This window comes from Notechis scutatus, chromosome 8, assembly GCF_049901735.1.
Source record: "Notechis scutatus isolate UNSWTSFEM ecotype Mainland chromosome 8, rNotScu1.2, whole genome shotgun sequence".
NCBI lineage: Eukaryota > Metazoa > Chordata > Lepidosauria > Squamata > Elapidae > Notechis > Notechis scutatus.
In genome coordinates, this window is record NC_142016.1 from 5,896,462 (window position 1) to 5,921,961 (window position 25,500).

Here is a 25,500-nt window from a genome sequence, read left to right on the forward strand (position 1 = left end):
GAGGTTTAGGTCTAGTTGCAAAACAGGTTTAAGTGTTCCACTATCTTAGAGTACCCCCTACATTGCAAAAAACGGCTGCAACTTTTTTTCTTAACATAATAAATATTTTATGAGAGGCAGATAAATTAAGCTGAGACTGTAGAGCCTTTGTCTGAGACATTTTGACTACAACAGAGAAAATGAGATTTTTAGAAGAAAACAGGCTGAATAGGAACAGAAAACTGCTTTGTATTCTGTCAGAGCAAAAGACTAGCTAGCCAGAACTGTATGGAGTAGCTTTCCTGATTAAGTGTAATGGGCTATGAGAACAACCTTTTCACAGGAGGAAGAGCCCCAGACCCGACAATGGTCAGACAAGAGACATCACCGTTCACAGAACAAATGGGCATGGGAAGCACTTCAGAAGACACTCTCCCTAGTTTTCTGAAAAGTATAAATAAAGGAGGGGAGAAATGCTTTCAGATTTGTAAGATTTGCAAAATATAAATTTTTGTAAGCTGCCCTATGAATTTAACGAATGAAATAATGTCATAATTAAAACAAACAAATGAATAAAATCTTGTTATGCAGCATTACAATAAAAGTGGTATTAGTACTCATGGTTTTGTTTTTCTGTCTGAATTATCTCAAAAGAGTGATAACAATGTTGCAAGTCTGAAAACACTTTTCCTCTCCCCTATCTTTACGTAATAACTAGCAGTCAGCACGTGTTTGTTAAAAACAGATCATGCCTAACCAATTTTATTTTATTCTTCAACAAAGTAGAAATTAGTAGACCAGCAAAATACTGTGGACATAATATATTTAGATTTCAGCAAAGCATTCGACAAAGTAGACTACAAACTACTTCTTAGTAAGCTAGAAAAAAGTGGAATAGATAGCACCACCACTAGATGGATTCGCAACTGGCTGGCAAACCGTACTCAATGAGTAGTCCTTAATGGTCTAAGTCTACATGGAGGAAAGTAAGCAGTGGGATGCCACAAGGTTCCGTCTTAGGCCCAATACTCTTCAATATCTTCATTAACGACTTAGATGAGGGAATAGAAGGGGAACTTACCAAATTTGCAGGCTCAAGATCCAGATGGATCTTGACAGACTAGAACATTGGGCCATATCTAATAAAATGAAATTCAATATAGAGAAAAGTAAAGTCCTACACTTAGGCAAGAAAAATCAAAAGTACACATATAGACTGAGTGAAACCAGGCTCAATGGCAGTAACTGTGAGAGGGATCTTGGAGTCTTAGTGGACAACCAGCTAAATATGAGCCAGCAGTGTGCAGCAGCTGCCAAAAAAGCTAATGCAATCCTAAATTGTATTAACAGAGGGATACAGTCAAGATCAAGGGAAGTACTAATACCACTCTATAAAGCCTTAGTAAGACCCCACCTAGAGCACTGCATTCAGTTTTGGTCACCACATTATAAAAGAGATGTTGAGACTCTAGAAAAAGTACAGAGAAGAGCAGCCAGGATGATTAGGGGACTGGAGGCTAAAACATACAACAAATGGTTGCAGGAACTGGGCTTGGCTAGTCTAGTAAAGAGAAGGACCAGGGGAGACATGATAGCGGTCTTCCAATATTTGAGGGGCTGCCACAGGGAGGAAGGAGTCAACCTATTTTCTACAGCTCCTGTAGGCCAGACAAGGAATAATGGATGGAAACTGAACACGGAGAGATTTAACCTGGAAACAAGGAGAAACTTTCTGACAGTGAGAACAATCAATCAATGGAACAGCTTGCCCTTGGAAGTTGTGGGAGTGCCATCAGTTGAGACTTTCAAGAAGAGATTGGACTGCCATTTGTCAGAAATGGTGTAGGGTCTCCCGCCTGGACAGGGGGTTGGACTAGATGACTTACAAGGTTCCTTCCAAGTCTGATTATCTGTATTATCTCTGATTATCTGTATTATCTGTTCTAGAACAGGGGTGTCAAACTCAAGACTCTCGGGCTGGATTCAGCCCAAGGGGTACTTAAATCTGGCCCATGGGGCCACCCTGGAAACAGCAAAGGACCGGCCTGTGGTGCCTCTGCCCCCAACATTTCCGCACCCACCCAGCCCCCAAGATTAAACACAACCCTGATTCAGCCCTCAATGAAATCAAGTTTGTCGCCCCTGTTTTAGAGGATTAGGGAAGGTCCCTTCTTCTATGATGGAATGCAGCAAGGAGTGGATAGCTAGGAGAGACCTGGTGATTCCAGAGGAGTAAGAGATAATGTAGCCCAGATATTTTTGAGAGAAAGAGAGTGAAGACAGCCCTTCCTTAATAATTCACAGGGTAGATGATGGGTAAGCATAGCAGAATCCTCAGTCTGCCAAGATTTTGCCTTTACATGGTAAAAAACAAAGAACTTAGCTTGGAAAATTCACCACATGTCTTTCTTGGTTTTGGCCTGGACAGAAGATATAACACACTACAATCCCATCATCTCCTAAATGACTATGATTGTACTTCTTGAGGAATGATAAGTTTTATATAGGCTACCAATTCTCACAGTTCCTTAATTTGGCTTTCTGCACTGAGCAGAGAGCTGCATTCAACAGCCTAAATGTCCCTTCCAATTGTATGATTCTCTCTGTGGAGAACCTTCGATTGGAGAAGACTGACAAAAAGCAAGGACTGAATATGTGGAAATAGAATCCAAGGAATATACGTTATAAAACATCAAAGATCAAAGCCATGTTGGGTATACCCGTATTCATTGTTATTCCAAGACAATAGCTGTGGAGATTAAGAGTTGTCAGATTCATCTCCTGCCGGTAAAAGGATCACATAATATTTGCTGAAAAACTTAAATATGGGTTTAAGGACTGCATAAGGCAGAATCAAGAGCACACTTATCGGGCACTCCCTAAATAACAGTGCGTTTACTTCCAGTGACCGATGGTGACTGAGTCTGACTTTTTCATATATAAATGTCCAAGTGAGATCCTTATAAACTCAGAATTCGTCCTGCCATGCAGAAACATCATAGACCACAGCAAGCAACTCTCTCCAATGTTCAATTAGTAGCATAAAAATGCATTTCTGCATTGCAGACCCAGAAGGTAAATTCTTTTATTTTCATGCAAGTGCATATGAATGCATTAGAGTTTATGGATTGAAGTCCATTTGTACATTCTCAGTGGACAGCTCTCTGACATGTTTAGTTGCCAGTATTGAAAAAGATTTAATCTATTATTTGAACACGCTATGGAAGTAGAAGACATGCAAACAAAGAACAAATGTGCTAACGAATTTCATCTTAAACTCTTAAAACTCATATTTCTTTTCTTTTTAAATAAATTTTATTGTACACAATTGTACACATAAAAACATTGAACGTGGTGGTCTTCTTTGACATACATTTTTGTCAGTGCATATTACATTCAGAAAGAAATTATGTCCATTTATATGTATGTATATACATATATACATTTATACTTTTTAATTCTTTCTCATTACTCCTCAAATAAGTGATCCCTCACATCCTCCCTATTTCATCTTTAGTGCTTATACCAATTTTATGAACTCCCTTTCATATCCCTCCAATAATAAAATTTATTTTATGGTATTCTGAGTCGTCTTTATCCTTCAGTTCTAATGTCAACCTATCCATTTCAGTGCATTGTAGTATCTTATCAATCATATAATCCTCCCTAAGAATTTCTCTTGCCTTCCAATTCTTGCTGCCATGATTACATGTATTATTAGATAAGTATCAGCTTTGTTAAACTTCTCTTGCATTATTCCCATTAAGAACATCTCAGGTTTATAACAAATTTTTAACCCCATCATTTCCTCTAGCCCTAACCAAATTCTGTACCAGAACTCCTGAGCCTTTTTACAGGACCACCATAAGTGGTATTATGTGCCCCGTTCTTTCAGACATTTCCAACAGTTGGGTGATTGGTTAAAACTCATATTTCCATGTGCTACTGAAGACATCATTCTACTCCAACAACCAACTTCTCAACTTTCCAACTGTGTGGCTCATTGAGCAACATTCATGCCAGGAGCCTTTCATTGGTTACTTGGAATTCAAATTATGGTCTAATCTTTAAGAGAAATCTTCCTTGGGCAAGCTGCTCTTGAAGAAAAAATGCTTGATCTCTCAGTGGTACAACAAGGTACAACCAAAAATGACATCCAGCATGATCAAGAACCTTCAGACCACAGAGGAATGGCATTGTAAGGATAGTCATTCCTACATATACAGTGCCCATATTTGTGAGATCATAAACTTTCTCTTTGACTTGCTGCTTTTTTTAAAACTGGAGGACCTTCTTTTATATAAAGGAAAATTCTGCCAACAGAACCCCTACCTAGCCATAGTCTGTTTAAGTCCAATATTGTTGATCATAGTCTTATAAGAATGTATGTAAAAGCTCACTGAAATTTCCGGATCATGTATTTGATAATGGAATTTATAAAAATAGGTTGAGGATCACATATATTACATATATATGCAGACCATACAATAATTTAGAGAAAGTTTTGGAGAACTGGGGAATGCAGGCTTGCATCCAGCTCTGCTTTCTTGACAGCTACACAATAAGGGCTCAGAGTTGCATGGACACCACATAGATTTAAGAGGAGAAATTTAGATGTAAATTTAAATTTACATGCCTTTAGAAGAATAAACAGGGTTATATTATTAGAACCAACTTATAACAAGCCTGTTGTAAGTATCCTAGTTTATGACTCACCAAGCTACTAAATAATGGATGATCTCCAGATAAAAGAATCACTATTAGATAAGTTTTATTTATCTTACCTCGACACACTGGTCTCTGGTCACTCCAGGCAGCTATCATACCACTCAGCTTCTTACAGGTGATGCTTTTAGAGCCTTGCAAGTCATAACCTTCACTGCAGGTGAATTGGACACTGGATCCTAACCTGGAACACAGGAAGCCAGTTACTGACCTGCATTCTAGTTTCAGGCAAATATTTTGGATGCTCTGTTTTGTTTCTAATTTGTTTTTTCTTTCATTGGGAATTCCTGAATTATAACAATGAAAATAAATGTTGGATTTCCAAATGCAAATTGATAAAGTCTTGGCCCATAACACACCAGATTTAACTATAGCTGAAAAGAAGGAAATGCAAGTCACTAATGTAGCAATATCAGAGGATACTAGAATAGAAGAAATGGAGAAAATCATAAAGTATTTAAGATCTGAAAACCAAAGTTGAAAGACTATGACATAAACCAGGCTTGGTGTCCAAGTGGTTATCAACACATAGGATACCATACTGGAAAAAATCTTGGATGGCCCTTGGTAAATTCTGTGCATTAACAAAATTTCCATCTGTTAATTACAAAAGGCCACATTGCTTGGATCTGCACATATACTACGCTGATATACTGTGACAAATCATACTTGGGAAGAACTCAATGCAACAAAAGGTGAACATCAGATGAAGAACTGGTAGGTAATAATAATTTATTAAGCTTGTATACTGTCTGAATGTCAGACTTTGGGTGGAGTTTATATTGATTCCCTTCTGCTGGTGGGAAGAATAATTTTATAAGCAATAAGAAAATTGGTTGCTAGATCAGGTTTAAAATAGTTCAATGTGAATTATTTTGCTGATGGTGGTTTTAACTGTGTTTTTAAAATTACATTACTTTTTTAGTTATTTTAGGTACTATTGACAACTGGAACAAAAATGCAGTACATATATGTGGACATGCATATATATTGTACATACATTCAATCACTATGGTAGATATCTAGACATTCTAGCATCTTACATTTTCATGGCATTACAGTGTTCAAGGTGTGTAACAACAGATATTTGATCAACAATGTAGAATATTCCACAGATCAGTTACATTTTTTCCAACCTGTCCTAACTGAATCCTGAATTTCAAAATGTACCAAATGAGTTGATCTTATAAGACTTCTAGAATAGGTAGAGGATGGAAGAGGCTTGGAAACACTGATATTTAAACTAATAAAACATTTATGACTTAAGAAATCCACATGGAGTTTACATACCATTGCTGATGTTAAAGTGATGCTCTAGAGCTGTGTATCTCAAACTTGGCAACTTTAAGATGTGTAGATTTAGCCCCTAGAATTCCTTAGTCAGCATATTCACCCATCTTAAAATCGCCATGTTTGAAAAATACTGTTCTAGACAATGCATACACTGAGATCAATTTCCTTACAAAACATGCAGTTTAGACTCCAGTTGTAAAATTTAGAGTGCAGGGACTATGAAGAAACAAGTAACTTATCCTATATTGACAAATTGCATTTTTCTGGATATTCAGACTTCATCCAATTATGTGAATAATGATCCATTTAAGCATCTTCTATGATTAATCATATTCACAGATACATTCACTGTTGTCCCATAATGTTTTAGAATATACTGGAAATGTCACTGCAATATTTATTAGGTTCATAAAGATATATTTTTGAGGTTTCAAAAACTCATTTTTTTAACTGAACTCACATATTGGCATTACTAAATATGAAAGAAACATTAGTTTAATATCTGTGGACATGATGGCTTGGTGGTTCAGCTCACTAAATTCCGTTTTTTTTTGGGGGGGGCACTTTTCTTCAAATTATTCTAGGGACTATTTTATCTTTCTTGTCCCATTCCATCTCACGCTGGGCAAGAATATTCCTTTAGTTCCAGCCCTTGTTTCATGGAGAGTGGGAAAGACGTGACTATCTGCTTCTGGCAAAAAAAAAAAAAAGTCATCTATAGCGATATAAAATTAAATATTGATCTGCACACTGACTCATACACCCCCATCCCTGCTTGCTGACATGCATAACATGAAGAGACTGATCTGCTTCTTATGCACAAAAGCAAGAGGTGACAAAGTGATGGTGAAGGCAGCTGGCATGGCTGGAGGGAAACACATCCAGGACTGGTTCACACATACAGAATGGTTATGATTTCTCAGCAGTAATGTGTGACCTTATTCCACCAAAGGCACTACATTAGAAGTGATACATATGCTCTGACTGGATGAGCAGTTGTTCAGTTCCCAGAAACAAAGTAGACATGTTACAAAGCTGTCATCAACTGATAAACCTGAACATGTCAGCCATCCAACCTAAAATGCTTTCCCCACAAGAGTGGCGAATAAAGCTTTAATCACAAAAGCTTGTGACACCCTAAAGAATAATAGATTTATCAACACATAAGCATTTGGGGACCTCGGTTCACTTCATCAAATCCAAAGCATGGGTTTTGTATAATTTTTGTAGTAATAAATCGACTAGTGTTCAGGGGCAATATCACAGCTACAAACCTTAAAAATAATGTATGGGGTTATCGATTATGTGAGATATGTGGATTCAAATCCACTTTCAGTCCTTCACTGAATGATCAACAAGACAAAGAAGTTCCTCAAAAGGTCCATGTGATATGTAAAATCTTTGTGCAAATAACACATTTGCTAGCGACCTCCATTCAATAGAGTGTCTTAGCCCCCAGTTGGTCCCCCTTTTTTTTCCTTAAAAAACATCCTAATTATTTTTGAAAGAGCAGATTGTTTTTGTTTTTCTGCTGGCCAGAGACCATGCACCTTTGCCCAGTACTGAAAGAATTACTGGATATGTAGGGCTATCCCACATGCATAGGAGGCATCAGCCAAATAAGCAAATGTGTGCTAAATCTAAGTAGGGTACACATTACAATTTTCATATATCTTGCATCCTAAATTGTTGAGAGGCTGTGCCACAGATTTTTGGCAATCCTTTTGATTAAATTTGTTAGCCTACTTCAGGAAGCTCCTGGGTCTGCAAAGTGGAAAAATGAGGGTTCTTACACATCTTCCCTTTTTTTTAGCACAATGGTTTAAAAATGGGGTTGTAGTAAAGCATAACAAAACAAGCACACAAATGGGGTTGTAGAAAAGCCATACACGAAGCTACAATTCTAACGATTTGGCAAGATGGGACCTTCCTTGGAAAGCACAGGTGATGCTAAGACATAACACAATGACTTTCCTGGCTGGGCTGTTTTGTGAGAGCCTGTGGGAATATCTATCTATCTATCTATCTATCTATCTATCTATCTATCTATCTATCTATCTATCTATCTATCTATCTATCTAAGTTTGTGTATATAGCTGTGTGTGTGTGTATATATATCAGGGATGAAATTCAACCACCTTGGCCCAGCTCAGGAGAGGTGGTAGGAACAATTTGAATCAGTAAAAATTGCCCCTGGTTGCTATTACTATTATACCAAGCCATGCCCACAGCCACACCCACAATGTGGCCCACAGTCACACCCAATTTTCCCGGTAAGGACATTTTTTGAATTTCAACCCTGCTGTGTATATATATTGGAGACAGGGGGCTTCATCAGTGAGAAATTCAACAAAAATAAACAATATTCCACATGGTTAACAGTTGATTAACATGCACAATGGACTTCCTTTCATAAGGAAATAAAAATCGCATTTTAGGGTGTATAGTTAATCAGAATTAGAGCACTGTACATGAAATGCAATAACAGAACATAGAAATACTGGTTATGACATGTATAAAAATCTTCTACAAATTGTAGACACATTAGGAAAACAAATCAGTGTGAAAGATTCCTCAAGAGTTGTCAGATTATTACTATAATTAAAAGAAGTGAAATAGAAATAATAACCAGTCTCCTATGACACCATTTTATAATTAAGTTAAGAGTAAGCAACTTGCTTGTGACTCCATTTCTTTCTGGCTTTCAGCAGAAGCCATGACATCAATCATCTTGTGTAGCCAATTGTTTTAAGGCCATTTTAATGCATAGAGAATTACAATAATGAAATGTATGCAAGACATAAGATATCAGTTTTGCTCCCTAAACCCACCCCAATGGTGAAGTGCTGGAATTTTTTTAAAAAGGGATGAAATTGGTATTTTATGACTCCACAAGTCTTGAGGCAATTATTTTGTCCCTTAATCTTCTCAATATAATAAATAATAAATATTTTGACTCCCAACAATCCAGAGCACTCCAAAAAAAATCACAAATAATTCAGCCCAGAATCACATGTAAATTAGCAGTAGATGGGACATGCCACAGAGCTGATGGAAGGCCAACACTCCTTTAACAAATCCCTGTTCTCATCTTCTGATGTTCTTGCAAGATTAATGGACTCCAGTAGCTCACTGATCATATCATACCAAAGCTGATATAGACCTAATGATGTTACACCAGAAAACGTTCATATTGATACAGCAAGTGATGAATGTTAGAGTCATACTTTAGTTGGACTCCTGCCAATGTGAACCCAGGTTTAAGCTGTTATCTTAAACATGCTACCTTGGAAGTTAAATGCAGCTGAGATCAACCAATTTTTCTTTCCAATAAATAGAACTGAAATGGCATGGGTAAAATGGATTAAGATCCATCTATTTTAATTGTCATGAAATATGTGCCAAATAAAAAAGAATCCTGCTTGAAAATACTAAGAAGTAATTTGGAAAAGCATTTTCAAACCATTGTCCCTTTCCTTTTCTCCTCTTTCTTCTTCTCTTTCCTTAACAGATAACAGATAACAGATAATCAGAGTTGGAAGGGACCTTGTAGGTCATCTAGTCCAACCCCCCGCCCAAGCAGGAGACCCTACACCATTTCTGACAAATGGCAGTCCAATCTCTTATTGAAAGCCTCAAGTGATAAAGCTCCCACAACTTCCAAGGGCAAGCTGTTCCATTGGTTGATTGTTCTCACTGTCAGAAAGTTTCTCCTTATTTCCAGGTTAAATCTCTCCTTGTTCAGTTTCCGTCCATTATTCCTTGTCTGGCCTACAGGCACTTTAGAAAATAGCTTGACCCCTTCCTACTTTCTGTGGCAACCCCTTAAATATTGGAAGACTGCTATCATGTCCCCCTTGGTCCTTCTCTTTACTAGAACCAGCCAAGCTCAGTTCCTGTAACCTTCTTTTTTTCCCCTCCCTTTCTCTTCCCTTCACCTTCCCTTTCCTTCCCTTTCCTTTTCATTTTTCCTTTCTCCTTCCCTTCCCTTCCCCTCCCCTTTCCTTATCTCCATGTACCAATTCACTTTTGTCCATGGGACTGCTCTTAAAAAATCACCCCAGAGAGAACAAACAGAGACATAAAAGGATATTATGACATCAGAATTGTGCATCATAGGCAGGCTGTTTGTTTCTTAAGAACATAAAAGCCTTGCTGATTAAATCAAAGCTTCAGGATGCCAGCATCCTGTTTTTGACAATGGACAGCCAGCTGCTTCTGTGAAAAAGCTTGGAACAGGGCACTGTGTCTGTAGCCTTCATTAATCATTCCCTCGTCTTCATCAATTGTTATCTGATGGAATCATCAACTGCCTATAATAATGTAGATAATAGATGGATTTGTCCAACATCCCATCCCTTCTAAAATTTACTGCCAACCTTCACACCTGTGTTGGCTGAAATGTGTGAGGGCTGTAGCTCAACATGTAAGCATGAAGCATGAAAAGAAGGAAAAAAGGATGCTTACCTGAAATCATTGCCTATTCTTTTGCCCCGATCTGGAATCCCAGGGTCCGGACACATGTTATGTCCCTGGGATGCACCAACCTGTGTTACTACAAAGCAAAAAAACAGCATATACAGAGGTAGAATAGAAGACAAAAAATGCATATCATCTCAGTGTTGGTGGTGCATATAAAATGGAAAATTTACAAGTTGGAATGCACTGAGTTAATGTTATCTGTTCCCATTTTCCCTCCCCTCAAAACATTTGCTGAAGAGTGTTCCTTAACCTGGTGCATTGCAAATGCATCAGACTGCACCTTGGGATTATGGGAATTATAGCTCATCTCAAAGGTGCATATTGTGGAAGGCTAAGTTATAGACTATGTGAACTATCAAAGGCATACAGCTCGGAAATAGAACTATGACATCGGATGAAAACTCAAATCCCATTCACTCCCCTCCCCCCAGTTCTCCGTTGTAAGCCACTGAAGCAGACACCTCAAAATATTCTTCCATCTCCCAGGATGTTGGCCAAGCCATCTTATAAAAATAATACCCGAATGCAAAATTGTATGAAAATTCCACTTTTCACCATCTGGCTGATGATAATGAAAGGCAGTAAGTTAAATAAAAAGCAGTGGAAGATGACAATCAAGATATGTAGGGGAGGATGATAGGAGAAGAGGACAGAAGCCAGTTGGGTTCACAGTTGGTGATTTATTTTCATTATGCAGGACCTGGAAAGGATTTGCCTTTTCCATTAGGAGAGGGAAAAGAAGCATCAGACGGTGCCAAGAGTATAGCATGCCACCCATCAAACATAAGGAATTCCAGAACTATTCTAAAATGGCGTGTACCCAATTAGGGTGAGATCAAATCTGAATAAAAATGGATTGATTTCAATGGCACATTCGGTTTTTACAATATCCGACCCCCCCACCACAAAGTTGGTAAAAGTGGGCTTTTTAAAATTTCATTCTGTTTTTCCCCTGTCCTTTGTGCCACAGCCTGCTTGAAACATACATGGCACAATTCTCTGGGTGAGCAGACTGACAAAGGGAAATGTGGAAGTGCACAGCACAGAATTGGGGGCAAGGAGAACTTACTGTAGAAAGATCAATGAACATGATTTATCATCCTCCCCACATCTGCCCGTGATTAGTCTGCATCAATATTGCATCTTTAAGACTGGAGGTGTCAACAGCAACCATCAAGTAGAGGAAAAAAAGAGACTTCTTCAGAGGACTATTCTATTGCACAGGTGACTGGGGGTGGTCTTTAAGGAAGTCATTTAAGGAAGCAGTAATATACTTGCTTATAGGTGCCCTTATGTCCAAACCAGGCAGGATCTCTTTAGAAGAGGATTCCACCACAGTCAGTCACACAACATAATAACTGAAAGGATGGAATCAGGGCCTCCATAAGAGAAAATGAGGCTGCAAAGCTTGTGAACCACTGCCTGGATTTTAACTCTAGTGGACTCTGGGATGGCTCTCTTATAGTCAGTCTTGCACAATTCTACAGATTTTAGTACTTGCTTTTTCTCCCTAGTCAAAAAGGATCAGAAACACAACCATTTGTTGCATTGTACATTGAGGGATATGTGTAATAAAATAATATGTATGCCTACGAAACAAGTGTGGAGTAAATCAAGCAACATTATAGTGTTTATCCCTGTTTTTGTGTAAAGACTTTTCCCCCACTGGACAAATTAGATGCATTGCTAATTACATGACTACAGACAAAACTATGCATATTCAAATAATAAAGAGTCATTGTAGCACAATATTGCTGCTTCATCACAATATATTTGCTCCATATCCATTCATAGCCAGTTTGGGAAACTAACCCTGTGGGTCACCCACCCACCCATCTTGTGATTTTTTTTCCCTTGAAATGGAGATGGAAATTCTATTCTTTCAACATGAGTGATCACAGGTTGGTGCTCAAAACAATTGTCCACAGAATATTTCCACACTGAATTTGTCAACTACCGCAACAAATTCAACACAACTTTATGAACCACATTTATGATAAGTATAGCACCTTCTCTCTTTAAAAAAAAAACCAGAAAGATAACTAAGCCCTCTAAATATTTTCTGGAAGAGCTGCCATGCAGATACCCCACCACTTATACAGGAATGGGGTCTCCCCAAAATGAAGAGTCACCTATATTAAGGTCTGATTAACAAGGATATTCCTGCTAGTTGTTCCCATTAACTGCACATTATGAGGAATCTAAATTATGAAGCAAAAAGTACAGAACAAAACATTATTGACAAACTAAACCTGGGGACCCAGAAATGGGATACAGGAGCAAGATAAGATAGATACTGATTATTTTTCAAGCATATCTTTACATTTATTTACTCAAAAGTTAAAAATACTAGGTTACCAAATGTAATATTATTGATATTTGCTTATTATAATCATGCATAACTAGAATCTGGGAATAAAAGCATATCTAAGAATAATACATTGGTATAAGCAGTTCAGAAGTTTTAGAGAACTCCACTTCACCTTGATTATAGTCTTTTTCTCTGATCATTATGAGACATGGGCATTTAACCAACCTGGCCACTTGCAGGGCCAATTCCAAATAGTTTCCTGTCCACTTCCAGGAGCCATGGATGAATTAAATAAACAGAGCTCATTGTTATTGTAATTTTGCTATGAAGCATCTGCAAGAAAACAGCCAAGCTCAGAGAGTACCAAGGATTATTGCTGTTCTCTACCTATCAATACCTTTGTGACTCCTTCATATTCAAGTAGGCTCTATTTTTCATTCAGTAAGGATGGAGATATAACAGATATAAATAAATAACAGTCTTGGACTCCTGAGGCTCAAGATCAAGAGGCAGTATTTGAATCCTCTTTGCTAACAACTGCAAATGCAGTGTTGCTGTCACTAAAATCAACTCAAAGGAGGACAACAGATGGAAACTTAATAATTAGCAGTTAGAAGCTTGTTGGAAAGGAAAAACAAATTGATGTATCTTAACTTTTTAAATAATTCTTAAAAATGTAGACTTTAATCATTGCTAAGTTGTCAATCCCATGGGAATGGAGTTTCACCTTTTCCTCCTTTGCTGCAGAATTAAGACCCCCCCCCCATTTTCTGAAGCTAATTTATGCAGATGAAATGAAATTAATTCATGTCCCTTGAACTTCCATATTTTAGACATTTCCTCCAAATGCAAATGCTAATTTCAGAGGACAAATAGAGAATCAAAGGGATACATCTTTACTGAAACTTGTTGCTGTCATCATAGTTATCAGTCCTTCTCTAGGCTGATTTTTTGTATTTTATTTTAAAGCACGTTAAATGCAGTTGCAACAATAACAATCCACCTTCTTTGGAAAAATCTCATATTAGGAAGAAGTTCTAGAGTTTATCATTATGAAGCAAAATAATAGTAATAGTTCTCTCTAATAGCAGAGAGCAGGTACAGAATAAGAGTCACAAAACAGCTTGAATTCAGGTCCAGGTAGGTTTTAAAGGCATATTCTGTTGAAGCCCAGGTGGTGTTTGGTCTGCAAAGCTAAAACAAGCTACTACTGGTAGATAGATATCAGAATTTCTCACAACATATCAGACTATAGATTCTCACTAAGTCAAATCCTACCAAAAAAAAAGTAATTTTATTATATTTGATTCCCTTCCACTCCTTCAAGGTAGATATAATTTGAAAGTTCCTGCTGGCAGCCCTCACAATGATGTAATGGTACAATGAATGACATATATAGTACAAGAAACTAGTTGACCCTCCTTACCAGTGGTGGGGATTCATATTTTTTTACTACCAGTTCTATGGGCATGGCTTGGTGGGCATGTCAGGGGAAGGAGACTGTAAAACCCCCAGTCAGAGGTGGCATTTGCCGGTTCTCCGAACTACTCAAAATTTCCGCTATCGGTTCTCCAGAACTGGTCAGAACCTGCTGAATACCAGCTCTGCTCCCTACCCCATATTCATTAAAGAGAAAGAACAGAGAAAACAGTTGCTCAATATGGCAGAGTATCAAATGAATGAAGAGGTATTAAAGAACATGTCTGTTAAGTTGGCCCTCCTGATAAAGTCATGTGGATGTCAAGGATGTCTTTAGAAACAAGAGTGCTTTTATTTAGTTATTCATTTATTTCTCTTAAAAAATAAGCAATATAAATGTGTACTTGCCTTTAAATGCAACTAATTAAGGTTTAATTGTCTGATGCAATAGTTTATTTCAGATACCATACAAATCTTTGCCAATTATCTTCCCACCATATCTACGCTTGATAAAAGAATTTTCATTGATCTGTTTTTTTACTGCAACTAGTTCAGATTTCTTTTAAAAAATCAACTGAAAGATAAATAATTTCCTTATTGTTTGGAGATGCAGCATTTTCATGTAAAAGAAAATAAACCTCATTGTAAACAGATTGCCTTTGATCCATTATTATTACCCACATTGTTACTTTTAAAAAAATGTCTGGCAAAAATACAGCAAAACACTTTGAAAAGTCAAAGGGGCAAGTTACTAACAAACAGAATATTTCTTCCCAGAAACAAGACAGTTTCTTTAATGAAGTGTAGCAAAACTTTTTATTTACCACCTTAAAAAAATGTAGGATTTACAGAATTAATCCTATCAAGACAGAATGCAGAATTAGATATTCATATAGAAACACAAATAATGCAACCAAATGAAGCAAAATCAGGCTAAATGTAGCATTATTATAATAGGCATTGTTACTTTGTCTGTGAAACATGTAGGAGAATATAGAAAATATGGAAACATTCCAAAGTATTTTACTTTCTAAAGGAAAAGTTTCTTTTGTTTAAAAAAACCCAAAGCAAAACAAAAATCAACATAGAGTCCTGCCCTTTCCTATATTTCAAGATGCCCCTTTCTGAAAGAACTTGAAAATTATTCATAGCACTCTAAATAAATTCATGCATGCATCCATAGGATAAAAAATCCCACCAAATTACTTTGACATTATCTGCCCAGAATGCATGAGATTCTATGGAATTGTTTTTTCTAAGAAAAAAAAAAAAAATGAAAAAGGGGAGGAAATGAAAAAAAAAAAAAAAGAACTGATTTATCCACTATCCAAGATTTGAACAAATCCTATCTAATGAAAGCAGACAGCATAACCAAGGTAATTCAATAGCTTTGAAAAAAAAATGTCATTCCTTTACAGAAAGGGGTCCCACTGAATACAGAATGGTATTAAGAAGCACTTGTCATCTTAAGAAATTCTTCCAGTTACCACAACAGGCTAATCAGTCACATCCTACCTTAAAAAGTTGCTTCCGGTAGACATTTGCAAACTTTATGCTAATGCTCAGGTAGCTTTATTACAACTCAGAGTCAATTTCAGACAACCACTGTTGGAAGAACTGTAATATATTAACCTGCATGAATACTGAGTTCCCAGGATCATATTAGAGTGATTCTTAGAGGTAGTGCTTGACTTATAACCAATAGTTTAGTGACCATTTGAAGTTACAGCAGCACTGACAGAAGTGACTTATGACTGGTCCTCGCTTTTATAACCACTGCAATATCCCCAGAGTCACATGATCAAAATTTGGGTATTTGGCAACTGGCACAGATTAATGACGGTTGCAGTGTCCCCATCACATGATTATCATTTGTTGGCTTTCCCAGTTGGCTTTCAACAAGAAAAGTGAAAAGGAGATGCCAAATTTGCTAAGAACTGTATGGTACACTTAACAATTGCATCAAAAAAGGATGTAAAATCAGGCATCATTTAACAACAGCCTTACTCAGTGATGGAAGTTCTGGTCTCAATTGTCATCCTAGGTCGAGGATTACCTGTATTACAAATGTGACCAAATGTTTTACATTGCCTTAATTTTCTTATAAAGGAAAAAGGAAGAGAATTATACATGAATCCAGTTCCACTTTGTTGATTGTTATCCTGAACTTTTGCTCTGAAATGAATCTTCATGCAATATCATAGGAGTGATAATATATTTAACAGGACTAATAATATGGAATTTAAAATACTTGTCTTTAGTAGCTGTCTATCCAGAATGCCATATTTCTAAGCAATTTCTGCAGTTTTAACAATGATTTGCTGTGGAAAACTGGGGATATGCCATTCTTTTCCAGTAGTGACATAGGAGGCACCTGTATAATTTTCTGGGCAAGCAAGCAACATATTTTATTTGTGATTGCTTGTGTGCATGCAAGTATATATAGAAGAACTCAGGTGATAACCTCCAGTGTTCCAGTCTGGGTCATAAGATGAGGTGGGAATTGGCTTACAATGGAGCACATCAACATTTTGAGCTGTGACACAATAAAAATATATTGGTACAATTTTTCAAAATTCCTCTGCAGACCAGGGTGGGCAGCTATGGCTCCTTTATGAGCAGTGCCTCGGGAATTCTGAGAGCTGAAATCTGCAGGTTGTAAGATCAAAGCTGCCCGCCCCTGATCAAGACCATTTTGAGATTTAATATTTCATTTCAGTCTGTTCCTGATTCAGATAATTATTATGATGATGGACAGATAAATGAATGCTCAGAGTCCTTTTTCTTTTCAACAATCTGTTGGTTCGGGGAAAAAAAATAATTTGCTAGGTGGCAAAAGGCAAAGTATGCCATTTTCTAAAACACAAAAAGCAAAGCCTAGTTGGTTACATATTTAGTCTTCACTTCTCAGCTTTTATTAATCTAGTTTTTCAACTACTATGAAAACAGCAATAAGCTTGCTAAGCATTTGTTTTGTTTTCTTCACTGTCATAAGCCAGTATGCAAGAATGCTATAACTTAAACCAATCTGTTCTAGAAACCATCCACAAGAATTCAGAAGCAAATCAAATTCAGGATATGGCTAAGATGTCATCTCAGACAAATTTATCCTAATCTAAATACGTCGGGCAAGCATTTCAACTGGTTTTAAACTATTCTCAGTCAGTAAGCACATTCTGAAACAATTGGTTAAAATTCTTCAGTCCTTGAGGTTTTTTTTCCCCAAATGATCTTTTTAAAGTTGCATTTCGAAAACAGTATCTAGGAAAACAAATCATAACTGAACATCATTTTTTTGTCCAGTTAGAAATGCATGTAAGTTTCTGTCAACCAAATATTGTATCTTTTGCTAAGCTTGTGTGATTAACTTTCAGAAATTCAATAAGAGAAACAGTCACAGCCCTTCTCTATGGATTTAATGCAAACAAAAATAGCATGATCATTACTTATCTTACTACAGGTCAAATCACAAGTATGAGGCTTCAAGACTTAATTTGCTTGTTTTATTTTCAACACCAATCTGGAAATATTGGTAGAAGTAATAACAAAATATGACCAGGAAAAAACTGCAGGTTGCCAGCTGGATCAGAGAAAACATTTCAACATTTCCTTTCTACACTAGTAATGGTGAGAATGAGGTGCCCACAATTTCTGTAGGGAGAGAAGGAATTGGTTTCAAGTCTCTAACATCCTTTATACATAATTGCTTCTCAAAGATCCTTTCTAGAAATTAGAGATTCCCACACTTCCAGTAAACATTGGTTTGTTTGCTCAGTCTACTATTGACATAATGAAACAATGATTCCTTGATTTCTTGCAAGTTCTACTCAAAGAGACTGGTGCATATTAAATATTTTTGTGTATAATTAATATTTTGTGTATAATTAAAACAAACTCCCTTTGCTGCTGCAGTTGGAAAGATGACAGTTGGAGAAGATGCTCTGCTGATTCAACATCTGGATTCAACAGTTCAGCCATACCAAGATGCGATAGAAACATGACAAGGTTGAACACAAAAGGAGCAGAGGAACATATCATTAGAGATGGAATAGAGATTTATTTGATATGAATCTGTATGCAAACTTGCTGAGGTTTTTGATGCTATGTAAGAACTAAAATGCACTTTATTTTATGAATAGTCATTTGCAAAAAGTATGCATGCTAGAAAAAGCACAGCACCCGCTCGCCTCCTCTCCATCCGAATTATAGCACAGAAATATCTACTATATTTTGTGTCAATATGTCTCCCTCTGCCCTCCCCAAACAAACTGATACAGAAATAGAGTGCAAGAAATAAATCTATTACTGGGGAAAAATAATCTGACCAAAAGAAAGATCAACAGATTCATTCATTTCCATATGTTACACATGTCAGATATTCATTGCAAAATTCAGGGCTTACATTCACTACAATATAATATATATAAATTCACTACAATAACACACAAACACACATGTTTATATATTAAACTTCTCAATCACCCATCTCCCTCAAAGAGGGACATTCAACAGAAACTATGATGGCTAAATGTGAGTAAAAATTGTCCCTCCAAATTAAAACCAGTTATGGGCCCCACAATTGGTTATAACAAATTTGTAAAAAGAAGTATCCCGGTTTGAAGACCCTTGGTCAACATTCATTGAGCTTGTTGAATGGGAGTGAGACTTCCGTCCATACTTAAAAGAGGTAACTGTTTTCTACACCTAATGAAAAAAAACACAGCAGTAGCCAATGTTTGTGAGAAATGTGCCTCCAAAAATTACTAAAGGAAATAAGCTACTTGGAGATGTGTACAGGAAACAAGTGTCTTGAAGTTCCTTTCTGTGTAAAAAATCAGTCTAAAGCATTGAAGCACTAAGAAGGAAAGTGTTAACTCTACGTAAGAACATGACCTACAGACCTTCTAGTTCCTTCCTAAATGTCTCCCATTGCCTTTACAATTTATGCAAACAGAGGCTTTCCCTTTTACTTAATGTATCCTCAAAAAGAGTACACAGTTCTGCTCAATTTCTGTACCATTGTGACTTGCCCAATTCTATGGTGCAATTCCTCCTCTTATGACTGTCCCAGTTTGAAATCTGTTATCTAAATCAAAATAGATTTCAGACACAAAACAACATACTACTACTACTACTACTACTACTACTACTACTACTACTACTACTACTACTACTACTACACACACACATACACACACACAAACACACATCTGGAATGCCTAAAAGCAATGGAGGAACACAGGGGACACAAACAACAGTTTCTCTCTCGCTTGCTCTTTCTCAAGTGCATAACATTGTTCTCAAGTACAGAATTACCAATAAGGCAAACAATCCTAGAGGTGTGTTTGTCTGTCTCTCTGTTTGTATAAACACATAGATCTCCAAAATGTCTTTTTACTGACGCTATTGCTTCTTTCCTGAGAAAATGTGCAATAGATAGGCACAATGACATTTAATATACCAGGAAAGGAAAATAAAACTGACCATGTTTTAGATTATTGTTTTCCTTTGTTGTTTGTTTCTGAACAATTGACCCAAGCTCTCTGACATTTGTGTTTGTCAAACTTGTATTTGTTTCTGTCAGAATTATTTAGTAGAGTGCATGATATATAGATGAGATCTGCAAAGGACTCCTAACAATATATACAGCATATGGTCCAGTCAACTGTACACATGTGTGGACATACACACACACACACACACATCCCTTACAGAGTTAGTATGTGTTTACAAACAGAGCACTAAACGGAGCAGGTGAGGCAATAATGCAGGGTAGGAGGGGAGAACAAGCATTACCATTTTGAAAAAGAGTTGCATCATTCTGGTGATTGCTGGAAAGTCATATGGGATGTTCAAAGTGCTGAGTCTCACTCAACATGCAATGGTGATTGAAACTTACACACAGATGTCTTCTGGTTCATGTCTTTACTTGGCATCAATTTCACTCCCCGGGATTTAATCTCCATTTGCTTTTTGACTGTAAAGGGAATGAAAGAGAAGATTCAACAAAAGAGAACTATAAGAAAAGAAGGCATTTTACCTGACCAGTTACTTCTAAGATTATTTGGAAAGCCAAATTATGTTTCCAGAACAAACAAAGAACTGGAAGACTTTTCTTATTCTTCTGTACTATTTATATATGTATTTGTTCAATTTCTATGGCCAACCATCTCAGTCAGTGACGTGCCAATTAACAAGACAGTTCATTGATTGACCAGCTTTCCATTTCTCCAAACAATGCCAACAAATCACTTTCATACAAATCAACCATGAAAGTTCCCCATTAAACACAAAAAGGTGCAGGGTGAAATGCTATAATTGATATACCATTTCAGAACATATTTAAATATTAAAAATTCAAGTACAACATTGAATATTAAATATTAAAAATTCAAGCACAACAAATTATTTTACTTTCACATATATGTATCAACATATAAAGCAAAGGAAGATGGGCAGTTAGTTGGAACCCTAATAATACATTTCCAATAGTTTTCTTTTACCATTGACATCATGGTGCCCCTTTCCTAAACGCATGTAATCCTCCATAAATTAAAATACAGAAAATCTTGAGATCTGATCAATGAAATATAAGAAGCTACTGACACTAATATTAGCTATGATGAGACTGTAACATTCTCATTTCATTTGCATTGGGTTCTTTCAGTGAGTTCAATCAAATATTATGAAATTTAGCAAACTTAAGAATAAGAGCTAATTAGGGGAAAGTAATAAAAATGGATCACAACATAGAAGCTAAGGACTGAAATGGTTACCAACTCTGGCTTTCTGAAAAAGTTTGGAAAGATGACTTGAGTAGAAACTGGAAGGATCAAGAGTAATCAATCCTCAAATACTTATAACTTCAACCTCTACTGTTAGCTTTTGAAATGTCAAACATTCTTTCTTAAGAATAAGTAATACCTTTGAAATAATCAGAAGTCTTTAAAAATGACATTTGTTTAAAAAAAATACATTTGTTCTTAATCTCTTACATCTTCTGGTACTTCCACTCCTTGGAAACTTATATTTTATAGCAAACACTTAACTATTATGTCTGTGGGGGGAAAAGGCTGTTTACCAAAATCACTGGATTACAAACCTCTGACATTTGCCTTAATCAGAGAGGAAATTACAGCAAATTTTTTTACTTCACATCATTTTTAAAAACTTTGTTTTTAAAGGCATGATTCAAGCAGGTGTATTTTTAATAGCACAGCAGTAATCATGACTGATTTTCCTCTCCTTTTATTTTTAATTCTGCAACCTCCTATCTACAAAGCAATGCTCAACTGAAAGATTATGACTCAATAGCTCAACATATTAAATGTGAAAAAAGATTCATAAAGTTCCTAACTTAATTGGCTTTACTATTATGAGAAGAGAGAGAACAGGACATTGACTGAATTAATACACATTGGTATTTAACACAACAAAGTAACATTGGTGGTCCGCAAAATGTCATCTTGTGCAATAACCACACTCATCCTTGTAAGAGGTACCACAGGAGCTGACTTCCGTAGAAAGGGCAAGGACATAAAAATGGTAGTATGAATAAAACCTAACTTTGATTTAGTTATATATTCTTAATATGTTTCTCCAGGCTTTGGAGTCAGGTGTATGTGCAAAAAAACCCCAAAAAACCCAACCCTATTAGTACACCAGGAGACTTTTAGGGGAGAGAGTGAACAGTGTCATAGATTGTGCGAATAGTGGGATCCTTTACAAGTATGATTCAGATATTGAAGTAAGGTGAAGCCAAGAACATCAGTAGGATCTTGTTGCTTTCATCAGAAAGATAGAAGCATTATTATGGCATCGTGCCATAAGCTCTGCCCATTGTCAGCAAAATTGGAACACATGTACAAAGTAGTGAAGCTTGTGTCATGAGGCGGCAATGCTAATGTTAGTCATTACCCTCACACATAGATGAGGCTGGAGCCATATTTTTCCTTCAAACCAATTTAGAAAATGAGCTACATACATACATACATATGGGGGAAGGTATTATTTCAGAATTTTAGACTTCCTAACACACTGCTGTTTACTGAATCATGGGCTTCAATGGCCAGAAAGGTAATGGAGGGGAAAAAAAAAGGATTAACATAGGATATAATAAGAATGGGGAATTTCAAATCATACAGTCTGGATAGTAAGGGACTTTTGAGATCACCTAACATAGCATGGAGGACAAAAGCCTTTCTATAATCAGTGAAGTTGACATCGACTTATTTTTGGAATTCTTTGTCTTTTTCAATTACACAGCATACACCATCACTTTGTTGTTTATGTGTGCACTGAGACCTTATGCCCCAGAAACAAATTCTTTGTGTGTCCAATCACACTTGGCCAATAAAGAATTCCATTCCATCTTGTTCCTAAGCCCCTTTTGAAACCACCTTGAACATCTTCCTTTCCATGTTGGACTCCTATCTGCATTGGATGACCTAAGTATTAGTTTCTTAGCAGGTGAAAGTATTGTACACTGCTCAAAAAATAAATAAAGGGAACACTTAAACAACACAATGTAACTCCAAGTCAATCACACTTCTGTGAAATCAAACTGTCCACTTAGGTAGCAACACTGATTGACAATCAATTTCACATGCTGTTGTGCAAATGGAATAGACAACAGGTGGAAAGCATAGGCAGTTAGCAAGACATCCCCAATAAAGGAGTGGTTCTGCAGGTGGTGACCACAGACCACTTCTCAGTTCCTATGCTTTCTGGCTGATGGTTTGGTCATTTTTGAATGCTGGCGGTGCTTTCACTCTAGTGGTAGCATGAGACGGAGTCTACAACCCACACAAGTGGCTCAGGTAATGCAGCTCATCCAGGATGGCACATCAATGCGAGCTGTGGCAAGAAGGTTTGCTGTGTCTGTCAGCGTAGTGTCCAGAGCATGGAGGCACTACCAGGAGACAGGCCAGTACATCAGGAGACATGGAGGAGGCCGTAGGAGGGCAACAACCCAGCATCAGGACCGCTACCTCTGCCTTTGTGCAAGGAGGGACAGGAGGAGCACTGCCAGAGTCCTGCAATATGACCTCCAGCAGGCTACAAATGTGCACGTGGCTGCTCAAACGGCCAAAAACAGACTCCATGAGGGTGGTATGAGGGCCCAACGTCCACAGGTGAGGGTTGTGCTTACAGTCCAACACCCTGCAGAACGTTTGGCATTTGCCAGAGAACACCAAGATTGGCAAATTCACCACTGGCGCCCTGTGCTCTTCACAGATGAAAGCAGGTTCACACTGAGCACATGTGACAGACGTGACAGGGTCTGGAGACACCGTGGAGAACATTCTGCTGCCTGCAACATCCTCCAGCATGACCGGTTTGGCAGTGGGTCAGTAATGGTGTGGGGTGGCATTTCTTTAGGGGGCCGCACAGCCCTCCATGTGCTTGCCAGCAGTAACCTGACTGCCATTAGGTACCAAGATGAGATCCTCAGACCCCTTGTGAGACCATATGCTGGTGCGGTTGGCCCTGGGTTCCTCCTAATGCATGACAATACTAGACCTCATTGGCTGGAGTATGTCAGCAATTCCTGCAAGACGAAGGCATTGATGCTATGGACTGGCCTGCCCGTTCCCCAGACCTGAATCCAATTAAGCACATCTGGGACATCATGTCTCGCTCCATCCATCAATGCCACATGGTACCACAGACTGTCCAGGAGTTGGGGGATGCTTTAGTCCAGGTGTGGGAGGAGATCCCTCAGGAGACCATCCGCCACCTCATCAGGAGCATGCCCAGGTGTTGTAGGGAGGTCATACAGGCACGTGGAGGCCACACACACTACTGACCCTCATTTTGACTTGTTTTAAGGACATTACATCAAAGTTGGATCACCCTGTAGTGTTGTTTTCCAGTTTAATTTTGAGTGTAACTCTAAATTCAGATCTCCATGGGTTGCTAAATTTGATTTCCATTGATATTTTTTTGTGATTTTGTTGTCAGCACATTCAACTATGTAATGAACTAAGTATTTAATAAGAATATTTCATTCATTCAGATCTAGGATGTCTTATGTTTGTGTTCCCTTTATTTTTTTGAGCAGTGTATCATAATTCAAACCTTCTATTAAGTCTCTTTTCTTTGCTACTGTTGTTTGATGCCTGTTGGCTGTTGTGACTTTCATTTTCTCCTAGAATGCCAGTATTATTTATTCTCTGACATAGAACTGGAAGTAAGTAAACTTGATGCAATTATATACTCACTGTATCAAAATTTCTTATGCGTGCATAAATGTCAAACTGAATTAATCTCTTCAAAAATGCAATAGTAAAACACAGCATAGGAGGAATCCTGGTATGGTATTAGAAATAGGCTAGTGAAAAAAATGTATTGGTTGAGCATTTTTTAAAAAAACAAACAAAATTTTCAATATCCAAATTAATGGATCGGGATATGATTGTTATTTTTTAGCTGCATATTTCTCTAAGTGTTGAAATGCAGTTTTTATTCCCAAAATTACATATAAAATGTGAATATTAGGAAGGATGTGTACAAAGGATTATTATTTAAATCCCATCTCTCAATTGTATGAGGGGAAAAGTGCACATAGTTTTTCTATATTATTAAGACATCAATAACACCTGCTGAGTGAGAATACAGCTGCTGGAATAGTAATTTCTCATGCTGACATTTGTACAGTTTGTCCCAATATTTTAGTCAATGAGAAACATAGAAAAGGAAAATAAATAAAATAGAAAATTGCCATGTACATCTGCAATCCATTTTTGGAATTATTGTAGTTGAAAGAATTTTGAAAGGGGGCAGCGTTAGAAACATGTCAGAATCCTGCAACTTACCCTGATATTGTGCGTTGAAACCCTTCTGTCTGTGGTTCCCATCCGACATAAAGTGAAGACGAAGCCAGTTTTTGCTGCTGATTACAGGAGCAGGAAGGTTTGTTCCTGTAAACCTGCAAAAAGAAAAAAAGAAGAAGCTAACAGAAAGAGCTGCAAACATTTTTTTTAAAAGAGTCTCCTCTATGAAGATGCATAAGGAACTCCTGCAAATGTCCTCGAGATGCAAATAAAACTGGTTTGTACAACCCATTATTTACCCACATAGAAATCTTAGTCATACAAGTACAGACTCACTTACAGTATAAAAGAAACAAAAATTTAAATCCAATGCTGATTTTTATGCAGATCTAATTTCTGCGGCCAGATTAGTGTTCTATCAAGTGAAATTGCCTCCCCACTTCAAAGGCACCGAAATTAAACTGTTTATACTTCTTTGTTGCCACAGATAATTAGAATGCTGCCCCTGCTATCTTG

The 25,500-nt window shown here is 37.2% G+C and overlaps 1 protein-coding gene across 2 annotated transcripts in view; it reads right to left on the reverse strand.

Annotated features, from left to right (window-relative positions):
- The window catches only part of CSMD2 (CUB and Sushi multiple domains 2), a 642,692-nt gene that overhangs the window by 278,414 nt on the left and 338,778 nt on the right, over positions 1-25,500 (reverse strand). The window contains exons 6-9 of one of the 2 annotated variants that reach the window (XM_087970515.1): positions 25,027-25,139; positions 20,109-20,186; positions 10,465-10,552; positions 4,764-4,888 (exon numbers count right to left, since the gene is read on the reverse strand). In XM_087970515.1, the coding sequence (XP_087826641.1) occupies positions 4,764-4,888; positions 10,465-10,552; positions 20,109-20,186; positions 25,027-25,139 (404 nt within the window). The remainder of the gene's footprint in view (positions 1-4,763; positions 4,889-10,464; positions 10,553-20,108; positions 20,187-25,026; positions 25,140-25,500) is intronic. The other variant, XM_087970516.1, reaches the window with a different exon arrangement.